This window comes from Anomaloglossus baeobatrachus, chromosome 12 (assembly GCF_048569485.1).
Source record: "Anomaloglossus baeobatrachus isolate aAnoBae1 chromosome 12, aAnoBae1.hap1, whole genome shotgun sequence".
NCBI classification, from domain to species: domain Eukaryota; kingdom Metazoa; phylum Chordata; class Amphibia; order Anura; family Aromobatidae; genus Anomaloglossus; species Anomaloglossus baeobatrachus.
In genome coordinates this window covers 127,823,783-127,847,136 of record NC_134364.1, presented here as the reverse complement: position 1 = coordinate 127,847,136, position 23,354 = coordinate 127,823,783, and the positions used below count along the sequence as shown (strand labels likewise).

The 23,354-nt window shown below is 49.2% G+C and overlaps 1 protein-coding gene across 1 annotated transcript in view; it reads right to left on the bottom strand.

The window, feature by feature from the left end:
• Window positions 1-1,133: 1,133 nt before the first annotated feature.
• LOC142257460 (C2 calcium-dependent domain-containing protein 4D-like) overlaps window positions 1,134-23,354 on the bottom strand; it is a 44,223-nt gene continuing 22,002 nt past the window's right edge. Inside the window, exon 2 of the mRNA XM_075329582.1 lies at window positions 1,134-2,645. Coding sequence (XP_075185697.1) covers window positions 1,486-2,610 — 1,125 coding nt within the window. The 5' untranslated portion in view covers window positions 2,611-2,645 and the 3' untranslated portion in view covers window positions 1,134-1,485. The remainder of the gene's footprint in view (window positions 2,646-23,354) is intronic.

Genomic DNA, 23,354 nt, shown 5'->3' with positions numbered 1-23,354 from the left:
GTACAGACATTACAGAGAATTACATCCACAGATGGCTTGGTATAGAAACCTCATTTTATTTATCACGTGCACTGATACAATTACTTCCACTTGTATTTTTTATTTTTTCATTTTAATTATAAACATCTACGAAATACAAATTCCAATGAAATAACAGATTAATTAAAAATGAAAAAAAAAATACCTCTCCCCTTGACTATCTTATATGGCAAATAATACATACGTATAATAATCACGTGAACCATTATCTCCGCTCCGGGGTTGGATTTTGTGTGTTTTAAAGGAAACCTGTCCCTTATTTCATGCTGTCCAGAGCACAGGCCGTATGGATCAGAGGCTGGGTGCGTGATCACAGCCAGGAATGGCCGCCTCTGGAAGAGCCGGAAGTGCCACCCCTCTAAGTGTTTGATAGGTCTCGTGTTTGCATCGGGGAGACCCACAAATGAAGTGTAGTGGTCCACGGAGAAGCCAGGCTAGTCTCGTCTTTCTCTATAGTCTTTGCCTGGAAACACCAGAGATATACATGACAGCCTGGTTTGAATTTGTATGGCCCATGGTTTGGGGGCAGCAATAATTATGTGAAGGGTTCCCTTGAAATTAAACAGTCCTAGAGGAGTTTCCTTAGTTATCAGCTACAGGGTTACCTCCTTTTTTGATTTTACCGCCTCACCATTGCTATATGCTTGAGCTTTTTAGGAAGTGAATCTCACCCATCAGATAACAGAAGGCCAAATCCATCTGGAATTGCCGACCACCTAATGTGATTGGGGGCTACCGACTGTTTGAGAGATGAGGATCTAGAGTTTGGAATTCTGTTCCCTGATACTTCTATTCTGGGGGCAAATAAAGCCGACCATATTAGATGGCTATCGACTGAACCATACCTTGATTGATCATTTGGCCACCAGTCATCTCACCCAATCCTCTCGGCCGAGTTCTCCTGTCTATGGCTGGAATCACACTTGCTAGTGCCTCGCGTGTAACTCGCGTGAGTCTCTCATGGTAGAACCCGGCATGGCCGCACACTATGCATACAGGAGCGTCTAAGCTGCATAGAGATACATGCAACCGACCCGCTCCTGTCAGGGGAGTGTGCGGCCAAGCCGGGTTCTACCATGAGAGACTCGCGCGAGTTACACGCGAGGCACTAGCAAGTGTGATTCTGGCCTATGAGAAAGCCACCGACTGACGCATTATAATAGGGAGAACAATGCTACCAGTCTGAAATAGGACATGTCCGATTGAGATCTCTCTTGACCATCTGTTGACCGGTACCCCCGTACACATTAGACTGTCGGTCCAACCTGTCAATACTGATTTGCCTAATGTGAATGGAGGGCTTAAGGCTCACGCCACTGTTAGGGGAACCAGGAATGGAAGCGGTCATCTAGCTGACAACCTGATGGCAAGGCACCTTAGATAACTAAGTCAGGGTCCATTCTCTTGTTTACGCTTTTACCATAGAAACCCAACACTACAATGACTCTACAAGGGTATAACGGCAGACAGTCGGAGTTCACCGCTTCCCAGTACATGATCGAGCTTCATGCCCGTTCCTCTGTTTATGACTTTCATCTTCAGCCTGAGATTGTCTACTCCTTTTTCCACACCTTCAAAGTAAAAGTCCTCGTTGAAAATGGGGTTTTTGCTCCGACGGATCACGGTGCTTCTTTGCTTCTGTAGTTTTCCAGGCATTAGGTACATCACCACACAACAGCTGATGCTACGAGGGTCTTGATATGATGAATACAGGTTCTCGACATTGACTAGTTTCACCCTCAGACGTCCCAACTCTTTTACATACTCAAAAGATAAGCGGAGGAGGCCACCTTTACTGAGCACCACCTCAGTCTCCTTGGTCAAACGCTCCTGACAGCAGATGAAGTCCAGGTGAAAAATTGGCGGAGGAACGAGGTGCATCATGGAGACTCTTTGGCTGGAGTGGTTTTCCTTGGTGGGAAGGTTCGGACTGGTGTCTGTTGAGCTGGTTTCCTCAGTGGACAAGGAGTTGGCCCGAGTTAGGGTATTAACAGTCACAGTACGGTAATAATTACAACGATTGCCAAGATCAGGAATAACTGGATTTCGATTTAACAGGGGAGAACTAAAGGGAGAAGACTCTGCGGAGGATGTTGTGTCGCTATCCAAGACTCCACAAGGAAACCTCTGGTGACGTGGATCATGGGTAGATGGTTTCCAGTTCAAAATATGGTCTGGGTCTAGTGGGGACAATGGCTTTAGGTCACAAGGACCATGTGTGTGACACATCTGATGGAAAAGAGACTCTCTCCTCCTTGTGTGCGGACTCTCGGACAGGTACGGACTTCCCAGAATACTGGTGGCCATGGTCCGATGGTTTTCTTCTCCTGAAGTCTCCACCTCCTGCTCCAGATCTTCCACCTGGATAACATGTCGGCTTGCCGATCTACGCAAGGCTCTTGGCGAAGATCTAGATACAGTATCTAAAGTTTTCTTCTGTAGCCACTTTCCGACATTACCGCCTCCATCCGGGAGAGAGGATAATTTAGGAGGTATAAAAAATGTAGGAATTTTCTCAGGGGTGAGAATATTCGGACATGACGGCAGAAGCTTCTTCTTCGAACAAAACATCTGAGTTTCTTGACTTTTACTGAAGGAAGTCGGCCCTGAAAGTGAGAAAAAAGACATGATTTACTGAAAGTGACATATACGAGTGCTAAAAACATCTTCCATATGCAAGGCAATATGCATATGGCTTCTTTTAATGCTTTGGCCACTTAAAACCGGATTAATCCTTAGAAGGTAGTGAAAAGGATCAGGAAAAAACAATGTACACTTGAGGGAAATTTTAATGTCTGAGCTTTCAGAGCTTCTTACGGGAGAGCCGGGTTCTATAAAGTCATAAATGTATACGTACTATAAAAGAGCGATGTATGGGTGATATTTAGAGAGGAGCGAGTACCGTAATATTTCTATTCGCTATACTCGTAATGAGTACTTTGTAATATTCGTGTATTCGTTCCGAATAGCGAGTACAATACAAGTCAATGGGAAATGCGAGTAATTTTCTGCTGGACCCAACAAAGAGGTCTGGGGGCCTGAGGAAAAGGCTGCAATGGATGGGAAAGTGATGAAACTGAATGGGGAGAGCCTAGAGAAGATGCCTGCATGCATTTCTGACTCACATGTTGTTTCTGGAATCCCCTGAAGCCACACAGAAGAAGTTCCATGTGGCTTCAGTCTATCGGTACCTCTGCAGTGTATGTCGCACTGCCCTAGCCAGCCCAGCAGTGACAAACACAGCCGTGTGCAAGCAGCTGCGGGGATGACGAGCGCCGATATCAGGAGGTTAGCTCAGATCATTACCGGCTGTGATGAACGCAGCTGAACTCGTGACGTCAGCGCTTGACATCAGCGCTCATCACTGACTTCCATGACGCCGCGTTCTCACATCAAGTTTCGCGGATGTCCCTAGACTGTGACTAGCGGCGAGTCACGGGCTCACAGGACAGTTCATATGAGAACGCAGCGGCCATGGACCACAGTGACGAGTGCTGATGTCACGAGTTCAGCAGAGTTCATCACTGCAGGTAATGATGTGACTAACCTCATGACATCGGTGCTCGTTTTGCCCTGCAGTGACCTTGCCCTGACCTAATGATATCAGCTCAGGTCACTGCACTGCTCTCCCAGCCAATATGGAACGTTCTGTTCCTCATTGACTGGGACAGTGAGTATGGTATGGATCATCGTGGGACCCCCCCTTTTGGATTACGCCAGACCAGGATTTATTTTTTCTTTTCAATAAATTGGTGAAAGAGGGAATGTTTTGAATGTTTTTTCAAATAAAAATATTTTTGTTGTTTATTTTTTTTTATTACTGACTTTGTTGTGATGTCGGGTATCTGATAGATGCAGTGACATTACTAACATCAGGGATTGATGTCAGGTGACATTACACCGCTAGTATCAACCCCATATATTACCCTGTTTGCCATCGCACCAGGGCAAGGGGATGAGCTGGGTTGAAGCGCTAGGATTGGCGCATCTAATAGATGCGCCACTTCTGGAGCAGCTGCTTCCTGCTATTTTTAGGCTGGGGAGTTTCCAATAACCATGGACCTCCCTAGTCTGAGAATACCAGACCACAGCTGTCCGCTGTACCTTAGCTGGTGATCCAATTTGGGGGGAGCCCATGTTTTTTGTTTTAAATTATTTATTTAATTTAAAATAACAGAGTGGGGTGCCCTCTGTTTTGGATTAATAGCCAAGGTGGAGCTGCCAGCCGTGGTCTGCAGGCTTCCACTGTCTGCATAATCTCAGCTGTGTACAAAAATGGGAGGGGCCCCATGTCGTTTTTTTGGGGGAAAATAATTAATTTGTGGCTAAAAACAAAATTAAACGCCCTTTAGTGCTAGATGAAAGGCACTAAAGGGCGCCAGATTACAAAATGCAGCGTAGTGGGACATTCTATCTATCTAGCTATCTATTCTTCCAGCTTTTGAATGTACCCTCCTTTCAATTTTTTTGTGGTCTGAAAAAAAACAAAACGGAAAGCACACGGATGTAAAATGGACCGTATACAGAATGGAATGGATGCGGTTGTCACATGGATGTGCATTGTTTAAAAAAATTAGCCCAATTGCCTGAGTCCGGTTCACGCAGGGAGTCACCATCACAAGGGCCTCCAATGACAAATAGTAGTAACGCTGGAGCAGGAGAACTGTCCGGGTTTGTCCACTGCACAATGTACATAGTGTTTACTAAACTTAGCCGTATGGCCTGAGTCATGGTTGACGCAGGAAAGAAACGGCTTTCTACGGTAAAGGATGGACGTTAACAGCAGCGGCCAAGATGAACATTTTGGGGAATTTAGTTGCCTTCCTTACATCTGGAGGGATTAGAAACTGAGGAGAAATCCAGTCCTTGTTGAATGTAATCAGAGTAAAGGCCGCTTTACACGCTGTGATATCGGTCCCGATATCGCTAGTGTGGGTACCCGCCCCCATCTGTTGTGCGACACGGGCAAATCGCTGCCCGTGGCGCACAACATCGCCCGGACCTGTCACACTACTTACCTGCCCGGCGACGTCGCTGTGACCGGCGAACCGCCTCCTTTCTAAGGGAGCGGTTCGTTCAGCGTCACAGCGACGTCACAGCTGCGTCACTGAACCGCCGCCCAATAGAAGCGGAGGGGCGGAGATGAGCGGAACGTAACATCCCGCCCACCTCCTTCCTTCCGCATTGTGGCCAGGAGGCAGGTAAGGGGAGCTTTCTCGTTCCTGCGGCGTCACACGGAGCGATGTGTGCTGCTGCAGTAACGATATTAGAGAATGGACCCCCATGTCACTGATGAGCGATTTTGCACGTTTTTGCGACGATGCAAAATCGCTCATAGGTGTCACATGCAACGGCATCGCTAATGCGGCCGGATCTGCGTCACCAATTCCGTGACCCCAACGAGTTCGCATTAGCGATGTCATAGCGTGTAAAGCCCCCTTAAGTCTGTCTGCATTGTCTGTGGAGAGGCCGGAGCGCCTATCAGTGATAATTGCCCCAGCAGAACTGACAACACTCTCTGACATCACACTAGCAGCCGGGCAGGCCAGCACCTCCAAGGCGTATAAGGAGAGGTCGGGCCAAGTGTTCAGCTTGGACACCCAATAATAAAAAGGGAACTGAAGCATCAGAAAGGATGCAGGTATGGTCACTTAAGTACCCCTTGACCATGTTGTGCAACTTCTCCATCCTTGGCATTGTTACAGGCACTGTTAACCCTTGCTAATGTCCTAGTTTATTGAAAATGGACCAGTTTGTGCACATTTTCCCCCTACCTCTTTTGGACCTGGTGTTGGTGTCTCTCCCCATTAATGCTTGGTGTTGAAAAGAGCCGGTAACTCTGCCACCAGCGTTGTCTGAGGATGATGTTTTCAGTAACTGATCTACAAAGACCCACTTGAAGGAGTCCCTTGTGCAACCCTTTGGTGACTCCAAAAGGAGAGAAGGAAATTTCTCCTTGTACCGTGGTTCCAGAAAGGTGGCCAACCAGTAAAGATTGTTGGATAAATGTGTATCACGTGAGGGTCTTGCCACATACACTTACACATGAACAGTGTCATGTGGGCCGAGCTGCAAACAGGGAAAGGTTCTGTATCCCCACTAGGAGGACCAATACCCATCCTCTCCTGACGCTGACTCGCCTCCTCCTCCTCCACCTCTCCAGCCCATCCATACTGGACAGACATGAAGCTGGGGTTGAGAGTCCTCTGTGTAGCATTGGGAATCCCCTGGGTAGCACAGAAAAACAAGTCTTCTTCCTCCTCATCATCACCCAATGTTGCCTCAGAATATTGGCTGGGTAGTATCACCCATGGGGACATCTGGCTCCATAGCCACATGCTGGGCACTCAAAGCTTCCTCTTTGAAATTATGCAGTAATTGTTTCATCAGATACAGCAGTGGGATGGTTAAGCTGATAGTAGCCTGATCACCGCTCACAAGCTTGGTGCAGTACTCAAAGTTCTCAAGAACCTCACAAATGTCAGCGAACCTGAATCCCACCCACTCAACAGCCCTCTGCAGCTCACTAATCCTTGCCAACATATAGAATGTTGACCTCCACCACGTGAGCAGGTTGCATATGAGTCGGTGACTTGGCAAATTCAGGCGCTTTGCTGTAAAACCAGGAAAAGTGGTAGAGGAATGGCAGAAATGGCCATTAATATGGCACACATTCTCAAGTAGGTACGGCAAGTCAGGGTATGTTTTCATAAATTTCTGAACAGCTAGGTTCAGCACGTGAGCCATGCATGGCTCGTGTGCCAGTTTGTCAACCAATAAAGCTGCCACCAGGTTACACCCATTGTCACAAACGACCAGGCCGGGTTGGAGGTGCAGCGGGAAGAGTAACTGATCGGTCTGTTCTTTTATACCTTGCCACAGCTTAGTGCAGTGTGTGGTCTGTGACCTAAACAGATCAGCTTCAGCAGAGCGTGTTGCCGTTTTGCCGATGCGCTGCTGCACAGCTCCCCGCTTAGTAGTGACGTAGAGAGTAATTCAGCAGAGGATGAGGCTGAGGAGGAGGAGGGGAGACAGGAAGTGGCATATGATGAGGTGGAAACGCTGGTAGAAGTCGGGCCCGCTGTTCTAGGCGTGGGTAGGATGTGTGACATTACAGTTTGCCAGTTTGTCCCAGCCTCCACCAGGTTCACCCATTGTGCCATGACAGATATGTATTGTCCCTGTGCACAACAACTTGTCTACGTGTTTGTTGTTAGGTGGACCTTCCCGGTTACGGCGTTGGTCAGAGCATGGTTGAGATTATTTAACACTAGCTTGTGTAACGCGGGGACGGCAAAACGGGCAAAATAGTGGCGGCTGGGAACACTGTATCGTGGGGCAGCCACAGCCAAGAGATCACAGAAACACTGTGTTTCCACAAGCCTAAACGGCAACATCTCCATGGCTAGCAATTTGGCAATGTGCGAGCTTAGGTTTTGTGACTGTGGGTGCGTGGCTGGGTATTTACACTTCCTTTCCAAGATCTCAGGCATGGACAACTGGACACTTTGCTGGGACAAGGAAGTGGATGTGGTTGATGTTTGTGGTGTCTGTGCAATTGCACCTTGTGGGCAGGATGTATGAGCGCCTTCTTCCTGGACAATTAGATTGTGAAGGACGTAGCACAGGCGATATGGCAGTGGTTTGACCCACAGACACAAATTTGGTACCCTGGTGTTCGGCCCACCTACTGGAGTGCTTGGCTGCCATGTGGTTCCACATACTGGTGATGCTCAGGTTGCCTTTGCCCTGGCCTCTGCTCAACTTGGTATGGCAGATTCTACAGATTATAATGTTTTTGTCTGAAGGACTTAAAAAAAAACATCCAGACAGGGGCTGAATGTCCCCTTGCCCTGACTTGGGCCACAATGGGCGAGACCTTCGGAACAGTTGACCCATTTCTCACTCTGGGCAAACCACTACCCTTTGGTACTTGTGTTGGTGCTACATATCCATCTTCCTCTGTGATCATGTGCTGGCTATGCATGTAACGGTCCAGGTCGGATTAGTGAACTCATCATCGACCACCTTGTCTTCCATCTCATCTTCCTTCCCACTTGAGATTGAAGGCTGACCTGATGGCAACTGTGTCTCATCATCCTCAGCCTCCACCTCTGGGGACAGTAAATCATGTACCTCAAAGTAGCTTTCTTTTGGCCATAGGTCCTCAAATACTTGCGCATCGACGCACACCACCTCCTCACGTCCCTCTTCCATGCTGCACAGCGAGAGGCCAGAACCAACCAAAGGATACATACAAAACAGATCCTCAGAGTGGCCAAGCTTGGGGTCATAAGTCTCCTGTGACTGATGAAGGGGGGGAAGAAGGAGGATCAGGTTGAGGATTGGATATGCCAGCCTTTTGTGTATCCACAGTAGACTGTGTGGTGTGGAAGATTGGTTGCTGCTTGACAAATGCAAAGAGGCCTTGTCTGCCATCCGAGACAGAATCTGCTCTCGCTCTTCTGGCTTCCACACGTTTACATTCCAGACAAGGGAAATTTGGCAAGGAACATAGTGGATGCTTCAAGCTTCTTCTGACCTGACACAGACTCTCTGCCTTGTCGCCCACCACTGACAACACCACACCCACGTCAACGTCCCTGTCCCTTAACAACTGTCTTTTTTTTGTCATTTTGGGTTTTGCTGACATATTTGCAGATGTTAGTAGCCCAAACCAAGCAAACTTGGACCCCAAAAATATTGTGGCGAAAGTACAAGTGAATACTTTGTATGAGGCAGCACAAAATGGTAGAGTCCTGCTTTGTAACTATTTGTAAAAGCCACTAGCAACATATTAATGTGGCTGATGTGGACGGTCAGCACAAGTCAGGCTGTAAACCCCTAACTATTGTGGAAACGATTCGCTACCTCATCCACAATCTCTCCCTCCCTGCTGTGACTTTGTTCAGTGCTATCAGCTCTTAGAAGAGCGATTGTATTCTGGTTTCTGGACGGTATGATGGAGGTAGTGACACACACTGCTTAAGGCTATGTGCCCACAGGGACAGTGTCCTGCGGATATATCCGCAGGACATATCGCAGGAGCTCCCAGGAAACAACAGCACAACTTTTGTCTGTTTCCATGCTGCGGAATGTCCTGCGGATATGGTGCAGGCATTCTGCATTGAGGATACAATACCATGGCTTCGGCACTGCATCATCAATGCAGAACAAGTGCTGAGTGATCGGGGTGTTCATACTTACCTCCGTCATGCAGCACCTCGCTTTCCGGCGGCCGGGTCACTGTCAGGCAGCGTCTGGTTCACTGTGATGGAGGTGGGCGGGCCTGAACTAGCTCCGGCTGTCACATGACCGGAGCTCGTGCAGGCCCCGCCCACCTCTTCCTTCCTGTACCTGGCTGGATCCACCGCGCTGCTGTACACCGGACGGAGAAGTGACTCGGGTCTCTATCAAGGCAGGTAAGTATATGGGACCCTGCGGAGAAATCCGCAAAAATAATTGACATGCTGCAGATTTTTCCGCACGAAAATCCGCACGATTTCCGCTGCGGACAAATCCGCAGCGTGGGCACAGCATTTCCCAAATGCCATAGAAATGGCTGGGGAGTAGCAGTGCTGCAGATTTCTGGAAAATCCGCTGCAAAATCCGCGCATTTTCCGCAGCGTGGGCACATAGCCTTAAACTCTGTCCCTACTCTGAAATCTGTCCCTCTCAAGGCTACACTGTCCTACACTGCAGGCAGCCCTGAAAAAGGCTTTTTGTGTTAAGAGGCCTACATTCTCCCTAGCAGCGTCTCACTATCCCTACGCTGCTACGACGCTGTCTCCGGATGCAATGTGTGCAAAATGGCAGTGGAAGGTCTTTTATAGACCCTATGACGCTGGGCGGCCAGCCAATCACAGTAATGCCACAACCAAGATGGCTGCAGCATTACTGTGATTGGTTAAGAAGCCCAGCATGTTTATTGGCTGCAAATCAGGCACCAAATTGGCTGGGTGGGACATCCGAATATAGCGAGGCGAATACACCATTACTCGCTATATAACGAATAACCCAAGTGCCGCATTATTCTGCGAATAGTGACAAATACATTCGCTCATCACTAGTGATATATATACAGTGCCTACAAGTAGTATTCAACCCCCTGCAGATTTAGCAGGTTTGATAAGATGCAAATACATTAGAGCCTGCAAACTTCAAACAAGAGCAGGATTTATTAACAGATGCATAAATCTTACAAACCAACAAGTTATGTTGCTCAGTTAAATTTTAATACATTTTCAACATAAAAGTGTGGGTCAATTATTATTCAACCCCTAGGTTTAATATTTTGTGGAATAACCCTTGTTTGCAATTACAGCTAATAATCGTCTTTTATAAGACCTGATCAGGCCGGCACAGGTCTCTGGAGTTATCTTGGCCCACTCCTCCATGCAGATCTTCTCCAAGTTATCTAGGTTCTTTGGGTGTCTCATGTGGACTTTAATCTTGAGCTCCTTCCACAAGTTTTCAATTGGGTTAAGGTCAGGAGACTGACTAGGCCACTGCAACACCTTGATTTTTTCCCTCTTGAACCAGGCCTTGGTTTTCTTGGCTGTGTGCTTTGGGTCGTTGTCTTGTTGGAAGATGAAATGACGACCCATCTTAAGATCCTTGATGGAGGAGCGGAGGTTCTTGGCCAAAATCTCCAGGTAGGCCGTGCTATCCATCTTCCCATGGATGCGGACCAGATAGCCAGGCCCCTTGGCTGAGAAACAGCCCCACAGCATGATGCTGCCACCACCATGCTTGACTGTAGAGATGGTATTCTTGGGGTCGTATGCAGTGCCATCCAGTCTCCAAACGTCACATGTGTGGTTGGCACCAAAGATCTCGATCTTGGTCTCATCAGACCAGAGAACCTTGAACCAGTCTGTCTCAGAGTCCTCCAAGTGATCATGAGCAAACTGTAGACGAGCCTTGACATGACGCTTTGAAAGTAAAGGTACCTTACGGGCTCGTCTGGAACGGAGACCATTGCGGTGGAATACGTTACTTATGGTATTGACTGAAACCAATGTCCCCACTGCCATGAGATCTTCCCAGAGCTCCTTCCTTGTTGTCCTTGGGTTAGCCTTGACTCTTCGGACAAGCCTGGCCTCGGCACGGGTGGAAACTTTCAAAGGCTGCCCAGGCCGTGGAAGGCTAACAGTAGTTCCATAAGCCTTTCACTTCCGGATGATGCTCCCAACAGTGGAGACAGGTAGGCCCAACTCCTTGGAAAGGGTTTTGTACCCCTTGCCAGCCTTGTGACCCTCCACGATCTTGTCTCTGATGGCCTTGGAATGCTCCTTTGTCTTTCCCATGTTGACCATGTATGAGTGCTGTTCACAAGTTTGGGGAGGGTCTTAATTAGTCAGAAAAGGCTGGAAAAAGAGATAATTAATCCAAACATGTGAAGCTCATTGTTCTTTGTGCCTGAAATACTTCTTAATACTTTAGGGGAACCAAACAGAATTCTGGTGGTTTGAGGGGTTGAATAATAAATGACCCTCTGAATGAATTTTTAAAAAAAAAGAAATAACATTCTTTTTTGCTGCATTTCACACTTCCAGGCTGATCTACAGTCCAAATGTCACAATGCCAAGTTAATTCTGAATGTGTAAACCTGCTAAATCTGCAGGGGGTTGAATACTACTTGTAGGCACTGTATATATACACACAAACATACATATACACATATTGTAAATACACACACTCATACACACATATATATCCACACACAAGTACAACATATATATATACAGTATATACACACACACACAATATATACTGTATATATTGGAAAAAGGAAAAAATTCTTCAGCACGATCACAAATCCATGGAAGTCTTGAAAATGCAAATCTTTATTCAGATGATTAAAAGTCGATGACACATTCACTTGTCCAAATGTAGCATTGAGTTCACATAGGGACATGTGTATATATATATATAGTGTGGAGGAAATAAGGGGCGCACAAGCCTGCTCGGTGAATTCCCAGAATTAGCTCAGAGGCTGCATGTGAGGGGCGCACGCCACCTCCCGGGGCACAGACTCCTCAGGTCCTTTCGTCTCCAGGAATATGAGGATTTTGCCAGGACATTTTTTTGGCATCTCTCGGTGTTTTATTCCTCGGTTTCACCTCCGGCTTTTCCGTATATTTTACTTGTAAGTATGAAATAGAATTCCAAGAAGAAGAAACAGGAAAATCGTCTGCTTATTATTAACTGTTTTGTGTCTTTGGAGATGAAAATGTGAAAACTCAGTTTCTGCTCCAAAAACTCAGCAAAAAGAGTGAACACGCCCTGCTCTCCATATATCACGCAGCATAATGACCCCCGCACTGTGCATCCCCTGTATTGTAACACTGCCCATACTGTGTATCCTCTGTAGACAGAGGATAATCCAGCAACAAAGTCCAAGGGAAATTAAAATCCAAAAATCTTATTAAATCAAATTAAAATCCATATAAAAAAAGGTCCAAACAGGGTATAAACAACTGTCAGAGAGGATGCATTTCCAACCCAATGGCTCTTAGTCAGTCTCTACTCTCTCTGACAGTTGTTTATTCCCTGTTTGGACCTTTTTTTATATGGATTTTAATTTGATTTAATAAGATTTTTGGATTTTAATATTCCTTGGACTTTGTTGCTGGATTACCCTCTGTCTATAATCTGGATTGCCAGTATACCCTTTCCCTTGCACGGGTCCTGGATACGGTGACCCCTCCATTGGCTACAGGTGAACGGATACCAATCTTTCTTTTTGTCCCTGATGTGTATCCTCTGTAGTATAACACTCCCCGCACCCTGTATCCTCTGTAATATAACACTCTCCGCACCCTGTATCCTCTGTAGTATAACACTCCCCGCACCCTGTATCCTCTGTAGTATAACACTCCCCGCACCCTGTATCCCCTGTAGTATAACACTCCCCGCACCCTGTATCCTCTGTAGTATAACACTCCCCGCACCCTGTATCCTCTGTAGTATAACACTCCCCGCACCCTGTATCCTCTGTAGTATAACACTCCCCGCACCCTGTATCCTCTGTAGTATAACACTCCCCACACCCTGTATCCTCTGTAGTATAACGCTCCCCGCACCCTGTATCCTCTGTAGTATAACACTCCCCGCACCCTGCATCCTCTGTAGTATAATGCTCCCCGCACCCTGTATCCTCTGTAATATAACACTCTCCGCACCCTGTATCCTCTGTAGTATAACACTCCCCGCACCCTGTATCCCCTGTAGTATAACACTCCCCGCACCCTGTATCCTCTGTAGTATAACACTCCCCGCACCCTGTATCCTCTGTAGTATAACACTCCCCGCACCCTGTATCCTCTGTAGTATAACACTCCCCGCACCCTGTATCCTCTGTAGTATAACACTCCCCACACCCTGTATCCTCTGTAGTATAACACTCCCCACACCCTGTATCCTCTGTAGTATAACGCTCCCCGCACCCTGTATCCTCTGTAGTATAACACTCCCCGCACCCTGCATCCTCTGTAGTATAATGCTCCCCGCACCCTGTATCCTCTGTAATATAACACTCTCCGCACCCTGTATCCTCTGTAGTATAACACTCCCCGCACCCTGTATCCCCTGTAGTATAACACTCCCCGCACCCTGTATCCTCTGTAGTATAACACTCCCCGCACCCTGTATCCTCTGTAGTATAACACTCCCCGCACCCTGTATCCTCTGTAATATAACACTCTCCGCACCCTGTATCCTCTGTAGTATAACACTCCCCGCACCCTGTATCCCCTGTAGTATAACACTCCCCGCACCCTGTATCCTCTGTAGTATAACACTCCCCGCACCCTGTATCCTCTGTAGTATAACACTCCCCGCACCCTGTATCCTCTGTAGTATAACACTCCCCGCACCCTGTATCCTCTGTAGTATAACACTCCCCACACCCTGTATCCTCTGTAGTATAACGCTCCCCGCACCCTGTATCCTCTGTAGTATAACACTCCCCGCACCCTGCATCCTCTGTAGTATAATGCTCCCCGCACCCTGTATCCTCTGTAATATAACACTCTCCGCACCCTGTATCCTCTGTAGTATAACACTCCCCGCACCCTGTATCCCCTGTAGTATAACACTCCCCGCACCCTGTATCCTCTGTAGTATAACACTCCCCGCACCCTGTATCCTCTGTAGTATAACACTCCCCGCACCCTGTATCCTCTGTAGTATAACACTCCCCGCACCCTGTATCCTCTGTAGTATAACACTCCCCGCACCCTGTATCCTCTGTAGTATAACACTCCCCACACCCTGTATCCTCTGTAGTATAACGCTCCCCGCACCCTGTATCCTCTGTAGTATAATGCTCCCCGCACCCTGTATCTTCTGTAGTATAACACTCCCCGAACCCTGTATCCTCTGTAGTATAACACTCCCCGCACCCTGTATCCTCTGTAGTATAACACTCCCCGCACCCTGTATCCTCTGTAGTATAACACTCCCCGCACCCTGTACCCTCTGTAGTATAACACTCCCCGCACCCTGTTTCCTCTGTAGTATAATGCTCCCCGCACCCTGTACCCTCTGTAGTATAACACTCCCCGCACCCTGTATCCTCTGTAATATAACACTCCCCGCACCCTGTATCCTCTGTAGTATAACGCTCCCCGCACCCTGTATCCTCTGTAGTATAACACTCCCCGCACCCTGTATCCTCTGTAATATAACACTCCCCGCACCCTGTATCCTCTGTAATATAACACTCCCCGCACCCTGTATCCTCTGTAGTATAACACTCCCCGCACCCTGTACCCTCTGTAGTATAACACTCCCCGCACCCTGTATCCTCTGTAATATAACACTCCCCGCACCCTGTATCCTCTGTAGTATAACGCTCCCCGCACCCTGTATCCTCTGTAGTATAACACTCCCCGCACCCTGTACCCTCTGTAGTATAACACTCCCCGCACCCTGTATCCTCTGTAATATAACACTCCCCGCACCCTGTATCCTCTGTAGTATAACACTCCCCGCACCCTGTATCCTCTGTAGTATAACACTCCCCGCACCCTGTATCCTCTGTAGTATAACACTCCCCGCACCCTGTATCCTCTGTAGTATAACACTCCCCGCACCCTGTATCCTCTGTAATATAACACTCCCCGCACCCTGTATCCTCTGTAGTATAACACTCCCCGCACCCTGTATCCCCTGTAGTATAACACTCCCCGCACCCTGTATCCTCTGTAGTATAACACTCCCCGCACCCTGTATCCTCTGTAGTATAACACTCCCCACACCCTGTATCCTCTGTAGTATAACGCTCCCCGCACCCTGTATCCTCTGTAGTATAACGCTCCCCGCACCCTGTATCCTCTGTAGTATAACACTCCCCGCACCCTGTATCCTCTGTAGTATAACACTCCCCGCACCCTGTATCCTCTGTAGTATAACACTCCCCACACCCTGTATCCTCTGTAGTATAACGCTCCCCGCACCCTGTATCCTCTGTAGTATAACACTCCCCGCACCCTGTATCCTATGTAGTATAACACTCCCCACACCCTGTATCCTCTGTAGTATAACACTCCCCGCACCCTGTATCCTCTGTAGTATAACACTCCCCGCACCCTGTATCCTCTGTAGTATAACGCTCCCCGCACCCTGTATCCTCTGTAGTATAATGCTCCCCGCACCCTGTATCCTCTGTAGTATAACACTCCCCGCACCCTGTATCCTCTGTAGTATAACGCTCCCCGCACCCTGTATCCTCTGTAGTATAATGCTCCCCGCACCCTGTATCTTCTGTAGTATAATGCTCCCCGCACCCTGTATCCTCTGTAGTATAACACTCCCCACACCCTGTATCCTCTGTAGTATAACGCTCCCCGCACCCTGTATCCTCTGCAGTATAACACTCCCCGTACCCTGTATCCTCTGTAGTATAACACTCCCCGCACCCTGTATCCTCTGTAGTATAACACTCCCCGCACCCTGTATCCTCTGTAGTATAACACTCCCCGCACCCTGTATCCTCTGTAGTATAACGCTCCCCGCACCCTGTATCCTCTGTAGTATAATGCTCCCCGCACCCTGTATCCTCTGTAGTATAATGCTCCCCGCACCCTGTATCCTCTGTAGTATAACACTCCCCGCACGCTGTATCCTCTGTAGTATAACGCTCCCCGCACCCTGTATCCTCTGTAGTATAATGCTCCCCGCACCCTGTATCCTCTGTAGTATAACGCTCCCCGCACCCTGTATCCTCTGTAGTATAATGCTCCCCGCACCCTGTATCCTCTGTAGTATAATGCTCCCCGCACCCTGTATCCTCTGCAGTATAACACTCCCCGTACCCTGTATCCTCTGTAGTATAACACTCCCCGCACCCTGTATCCTCTGTAGTATAACACTCCCCGCACCCTGTATCCTCTGTAGTATAACACTCCCCGCACCCTGTATCCTCTGTAGTATAACGCTCCCCGCACCCTGTATCCTCTGTAGTATAACGCTCCCCGCACCCTGTATCCTCTATAGTATAACACTCCCCGTACCCTGTATCCCCTGTAGTATAACACTCCCCGTACCCTGTATCCCCTGTAGTATAACACTCCCCGTACACTGTATCCTCTGTAGTATAACACTCCCCGCACCCTGTATCCTCTGTAGTATAACACTCCCCACACCCTGTATCCTCTGTAGTATAACGCTCCCCACACCCTGTATCCTCTGTAGTATAACACTCCCCGCACCCTGTATCCTCTGTAGTATAACACTCCCCGCACCCTGTATCCTCTGTAGTATAACACTCCCCGCACCCTGTATCCTCTGTAGTATAACGCTCCCCGCACCCTGTATCCTCTGTAGTATAATGCTCCCCGCACCCTGTATCCTCTGTAGTATAACACTCCCCGCACCCTGTATCCTCTGTAGTATAACGCTCCCCGCACCCTGTATCCTCTGTAGTATAATGCTCCCCGCACCCTGTATCCTCTGTAGTATAATGCTCCCCGCACCCTGTATCCTCTGTAGTATAACACTCCCCACACCCTGTATCCTCTGTAGTATAACGCTCCCCGCACCCTGTATCCCCTGTAGTATAACACTCCCCGTACCCTGTATCCTCTGTAGTATAACACTCCCCGCACCCTGTATCCTCTGTAGTATAACACTCCCCGCACCCTGTATCCTCTGTAGTATAACACTCCCCGCACCCTGTATCCTCTGTAGTATAACGCTCCCCGCACCCTGTATCCTCTGTAGTATAACGCTCCCCGCACCCTGTATCCTCTATAGTATAACACTCCCCGTACCCTGTATCCCCTGTAGTATAACACTCCCCGTACCCTGTATCCCCTGTAGTATAACACTCCCCGTACCCTGTATCCTCTGTAGTATAACACTCCCCGCACCCTGTATCCTCTGTAGTATAACACTCCCCGCACCCTGTATCCTCTGTAGTATAACACTCCCCGCACCCTGTATCCTCTGTAGTATAACACTCCCCGCACCCTGTATCCTCTGTAGTATAACGCTCCCCGCACCCTGTATCCTCTGTAGTATAATGCTCCCCGCACCCTGTATCCTCTGTAGTATAACACTCCCCGCACCCTGTATCCTCTGTAGTATAACGCTCCCCGCACCCTGTATCCTCTGTAGTATAATGCTCCCCGCACCCTGTATCCTCTGTAGTATAATGCTCCCCGCACCCTGTATCCTCTGTAGTATAACACTCCCCACACCCTGTATCCTCTGTAGTATAACGCTCCCCGCACCCTGTATCCCCTGTAGTATAACACTCCCCGTACCCTGTATCCTCTGTAGTATAACACTCCCCGCACCCTGTATCCTCTGTAGTATAACACTCCCCGCACCCTGTATCCTCTGTAGTATAACACTCCCCGCACCCTGTATCCTCTGTAGTATAACGCTCCCCGCACCCTGTATCCTCTGTAGTATAACGCTCCCCGCACCCTGTATCCTCTATAGTATAACACTCCCCGTACCCTGTATCCCCTGTAGTATAACACTCCCCGTACCCTGTATCCCCTGTAGTATAACACTCCCCGTACCCTGTATCCTCTGTAGTATAACACTCCCCGCACCCTGTATCCTCTGTAGTATAACACTCCCCACACCCTGTATCCTCTGTAGTATAACACTCCCCGCACCCTGTATCCTCTGTAGTATAACACTCCCCGCACCCTGTATCCTCTGTAGTATAACACTCCCCGCACCCTGTATCCTCTGTAGTATAACACTCCCCGCACCCTGTATCCTCTGTAGTATAACACTCCCCGCACCCTGTATCCTCTGTAGTATAACACTCCCCGCACCCTGTATCCTCTGTAGTATAACACTCCCCGCACCCTGTATCCTCTGTAGTATAACACTCCCCACACCCTGTATCCTCTATAGTATAACACTCCCCGCACCCTGTATCCTCTGTAGTATAACACTCCCCGCACCCTGTATCCTCTGTAGTATAACACTCCCCGCACCCTGTATCCTCTGTAATATAACACTCCCCGCACCCTGTATCCCCTGTAGTATAACACTCCCCGCACCCTGTATCCTCTGTAATATAACACTCCCCGCACCCTGTATCCTCTGTAGCATAACACTCCCCGCACCCTGTATCCTCTGTAGTATAACACTCCCCGCACCCTGTAGCCTCTGTAATATAACACTCCCCGCACCCTGTATCCTCTGTAGTATAACACTCCCCGCACCCTGTATCCTCTGTAATATAACACTCCCCGCACCCTGTATCCTCTGTAATATAACACTCCCCGCACCCTGTATCCTCTGTAGTATAACACTCCCCGCACCCTGTATCCTCTGTAGCATAACACTCCCCGCACCCTGTATCCTCTGTAGCATAACACTCCCCGCACCCTGTATCCTCTGTAGTATAACACTCCCCGCACCCTGTATCATCTGTAGTATAACACTCCCCGCACCCTGTATCCCCTGTAGCATAACACTCCCCGCACCCTGTATCCTCTGTAATATAACACTCCCCGCACCCTGTATCCTCTGTAATATAACACTCCCCGCACCCTGTATCCTCTGTAGTATAACACTCCCCGCACCCTGTATCCTCTGTAGTATAACACTCCCCGCACCCTGTATCCTCTGTAGTATAACACTCCCTGCACCCTGTATCCTCTGTAGTATAACACTCCCCGCACCCTGTATCCTCTGTAGTATAACACTCCCCGCACCCTGTATCCTCTGTAATATAACACTCCCCGCACCCTGTATCCTCTGTAGTATAACACTCCCCGCACCCTGTATCCTCTGTAGTATAACACTCCCCGCACCCTGTATCCTCTGTAGTATAACACTCCCCACACCCTGTATACTCTATAGTATAACACTCCCCGCACCCTGTATCCTCTGTAGTATAACGCTCCCCGCACCCTGTATCCTCTGTAGTATAACACTCCCCGCACCCTGTATCCTCTGTAGTATAATGCTCCCTGCACCCTGTATCCTCTGTAGTATAACACTCCCCGCACCCTGTATCCTCTGTAGTATAATGATCCCCGCACCCTGTATCCTCTGTAGTATAACACTCCCCGCACCCTGTATCCTCTGTAGTATAACACTCACCGCACCCTGTATCCTCTGTAGTATAACACTCCCCACACCCTGTATCCCCTGTAGTATAACACTCCCCGCACCCTGTATCCCCTGTAGTATAACACTCCCCGCACCCTGTATCCTCTGTAGTATAACACTCCCCACACCCTGTATCCCCTGTAGTATAACACTCCCCGCACCCTGTATCCTCTGTAGTATAACACTCCCCACACCCTGTATCCTCTGTAGTATAACACTCCCCGCACCCTGTATCCTCTGTAGTATAACACTCCCCGCACCCTGTATCCTCTGTAGTATAATGCTCCCCGCACCCTGTATCCTCTGTAGTATAACACTCCCCGCACCCTGTATCATCTGTAGTATAACACTCCCCGCACCCTGTATCCTCTGTAGTATAACACTCCCCGCACCCTGTATCCTCTGTAGTATAACACTCCCCGCACCCTGTATCCTCTGTAGTATAACACTCCCCGCACCCTGTATCATCTGTAGTATAACACTCCCCGCACCCTGTATCCTCTGTAGTATAACACTCCCCGCACCCTGTATCCTCTGTAGTATAATGCTCCCCGCACCCTGTATCCTCTGTAGTATAACACTCCCCGCACCCTGTATCCTCTGTAGTATAACGCTCCCCGCACCCTGTATCCTCTGTAGTATAACGCTCCCCGCACCCTGTATCCTCTGTAGTATAACAGTCCCCGCACCCTGTATCCTCTGTAGTATAACACTCCCCGCACCCTGTATCCTCTGTAGTATAACACTCCCCGCACCCTGTATCCCCTGTAGTATAACGCTCCCCGCACCCTGTATCCCCTGTGGTATAACACTCCCCGCACCCTGTATCCTCTGTAGTATAACACTCCCCGCACCCTGTATCCTCTGTAGTATAACACTCCCCGCACCCTGTATCCTCTGTAGTATAACAGTCCCCGCACCCTGTATCCTCTGTAGTATAACACTCCCTGCACCCTGTATCCTCTGTAGTATAACACTCCCTGCATCCTGTATCCTCTGTAGTATAACGCTCCCCGCACCCTGTATCCTCTGTAGTATAACAGTCCCCGCACCCTGTATCCTCTGTAGTATAACGCTCCCCGCACCCTGTATCCTCTGTAGTATAACACTCCCCGCACCCTGTATCCTCTGTAGTATAACACTCCCCGCACCCTGTATCCTCTGTAGTATAACACTCCCCGCACCCTGTATCCTCTGTAGTATAACACTCCCCGCGCCCTGTATCCTCTGTAGTATAACACTCCCCGCACCCTGTATCCTCTGTAGTATAACACTCCCCGCACCCTGTATCCCCTGTAGTATAACGCTCCCCGCACCCTGTATCCCCTGTAGTATAACACTCCCCGCACCCTGTATCCTCTGTAGTATAACACTCCCCGCACCCTGTATCCTCTGTAGTATAACACTCCCCGCACCCTGTATCCTCTGTAGTATAACACTCCCCGCACCCTGTATCCTCTGTAGTATAACACTCCCCGCACCCTGTATCCCCTGTAGTATAACACTCCCCGCACCCTGTATCCTCTGTAGTATAACACTCCCCGCACCCTGTATCCTCTGTAGTATAACACTCCCCGCACCCTGTATCCTCTGTAGTATAACAGTCCCCGCACCCTGTATCCTCTGTAGTATAACACTCCCCGCACCCTGTATCCTCTGTAGTATAACACTCCCTGCACCCTGTATCCTCTGTAGTATAACACTCCCTGCATCCTGTATCCTCTGTAGTATAACACTCCCCGCACCCTGTATCCTCTGTAGTATAACACTCCCTGCACCCTGTATCCTCTGTAGTATAACACTCCCCGCACCCTGTATCCTCTGTAGTATAACACTCCCCGCGCCCTGTATCCTCTGTAGTATAACACTCCTGTCACAAACCACCGGGGGGGTCACTCAGAAATCCCCCGCGCTGGCTACCAGTACGTCACAATCGGGGGGTAACAAGTGGGGGTCACCCCTCCTTTATACCTCCCGGACAGACCGAGCACGTGACGCGCTCTCTAGCGCCCCTCTTATAGTCAGGCCAATTATGGAATTGCCCGACCATAAGCAAGGAGGCCGCTATACTACTTATGCCGATTATTGAAGGGTCCCCGGTGAGAGTAAGGTATATATTCCCCCGACCTCCGCGGGCGGAATATATAAAATCTCCCCGAATCTCACTGGCCTCCCCACAATAATCCTTGGCACAATTCGCTGCCACCAACCGATTTACGGTAACTATTAGCCGAACACACAGACGTGGGATTCAAGATCGAGATAACAGAACAGCCCAAGATTAATTATATAATTTAATCAGCCTAAAGCACACTAGAAACTACAATATATACAATAGGGAATCTACAGAATATACATATGTCAGAGTACAGTTACAATCAAAGCATGGGTTACAAACAGGCATACACAGTTCCAGCAGTTACCTTGTTGCGTCTGGCCACAGGGGGGCGCTGTAGACCAGGTTTCCAGGAACTCCCACAGATGTTTCCTACACGTGACCCCCAGCGAAAGAACACTGGAAAATGGCCGAAGTAGGGTTATCAACCTGGGCAGATCCAGGTCCCCTCCTACCTTCGTGACCTCAGAGGGAGCACTGCTCCACCCCTGGCTGGAGTTAGGGACAAAATCCACAACATGGAATATGGCCATAACTTTGCCTGGGAGCGTCGTAGGCGGACGCCAATGCTCTCATTGTGACAGTTATGAATTTAGCTACAGAACGAGGGGACTCATGACCTGTCTGCCAGTTCCCCATTGGCTGATATCACGCCTGGGGCATTTCCCAATGTCCTGCTCCCATAAAAAGGGTGTGCCGGCATCGTCCGCATGCGGAGACACCATTTTTATGGTTGCCGTATTTATCGGAAATATGGCTTGCGAGATATGAACCATTTTTTACTGGAGTCGTTCTGTCTAGCTAGTTCCATAGCCTTGCTAATGAGATACAACTCTTGTTACAGGGTGACGGCAGGGAGTCATCCTGTGTCCATTGTTCCCACACCACCTCATTTCCATATCACAGGACATGGCCATGGAGGTGTAAGTGGAACACTGAGAACAAGAAGGGAGGGGGCACTGCCAGGGAGTGATGAGGGCGATTATGACTGGAGTCATAATTCATCTTCATATCCCGGGATTTGCCTCACACCTCCCCCCTTTTGAGGGCGCTAGGGGGCAGCACACTCCGGTGTTCCCCCGTGCGCCCGTCCGCGACCTCTCCTTGTCGGGACAGCCCGTCTGCGTTACCGTGGTCACGGCCCCTTTTGTGGCGAATGGTGAAGTTGTATTGCTGGAGCGCAAGGCTCCATCGCAACAATCGCCCATTCGTCCCAGAGACGGTGTGCAACCAGCTGAGGGGATTGTGGTCCGTCTCCACGATGAAGTGGCGCCCGTATAGATAGGGTTGCAGACGCTGCAGGGCCCACACTATGGCCAGGCACTCCTTCTCCATCGTGGAATAGGCAACTTCCCTTGGTAACAGCTTCCTGCTCAGGTACAAGACTGGGTGCTCTTGGCTCGCAGAGTCCACCTGGCTGAGCACCGCACCGAGGCCGAAGTCACTGGCGTCGGTCTGTACTACAAACGGCCGCGTGAAGTCGGCTGCCTGTAGCACGGGCGGGCTGGACAGGGCGTCCTTTAGGGCCCGGAAGGCTGTCTCGCAGTCCATTGTCCAATCGACTGCAGAGGGCAGCTTCTTCTTGGTGAGGTCCGTCAAGGGCTTT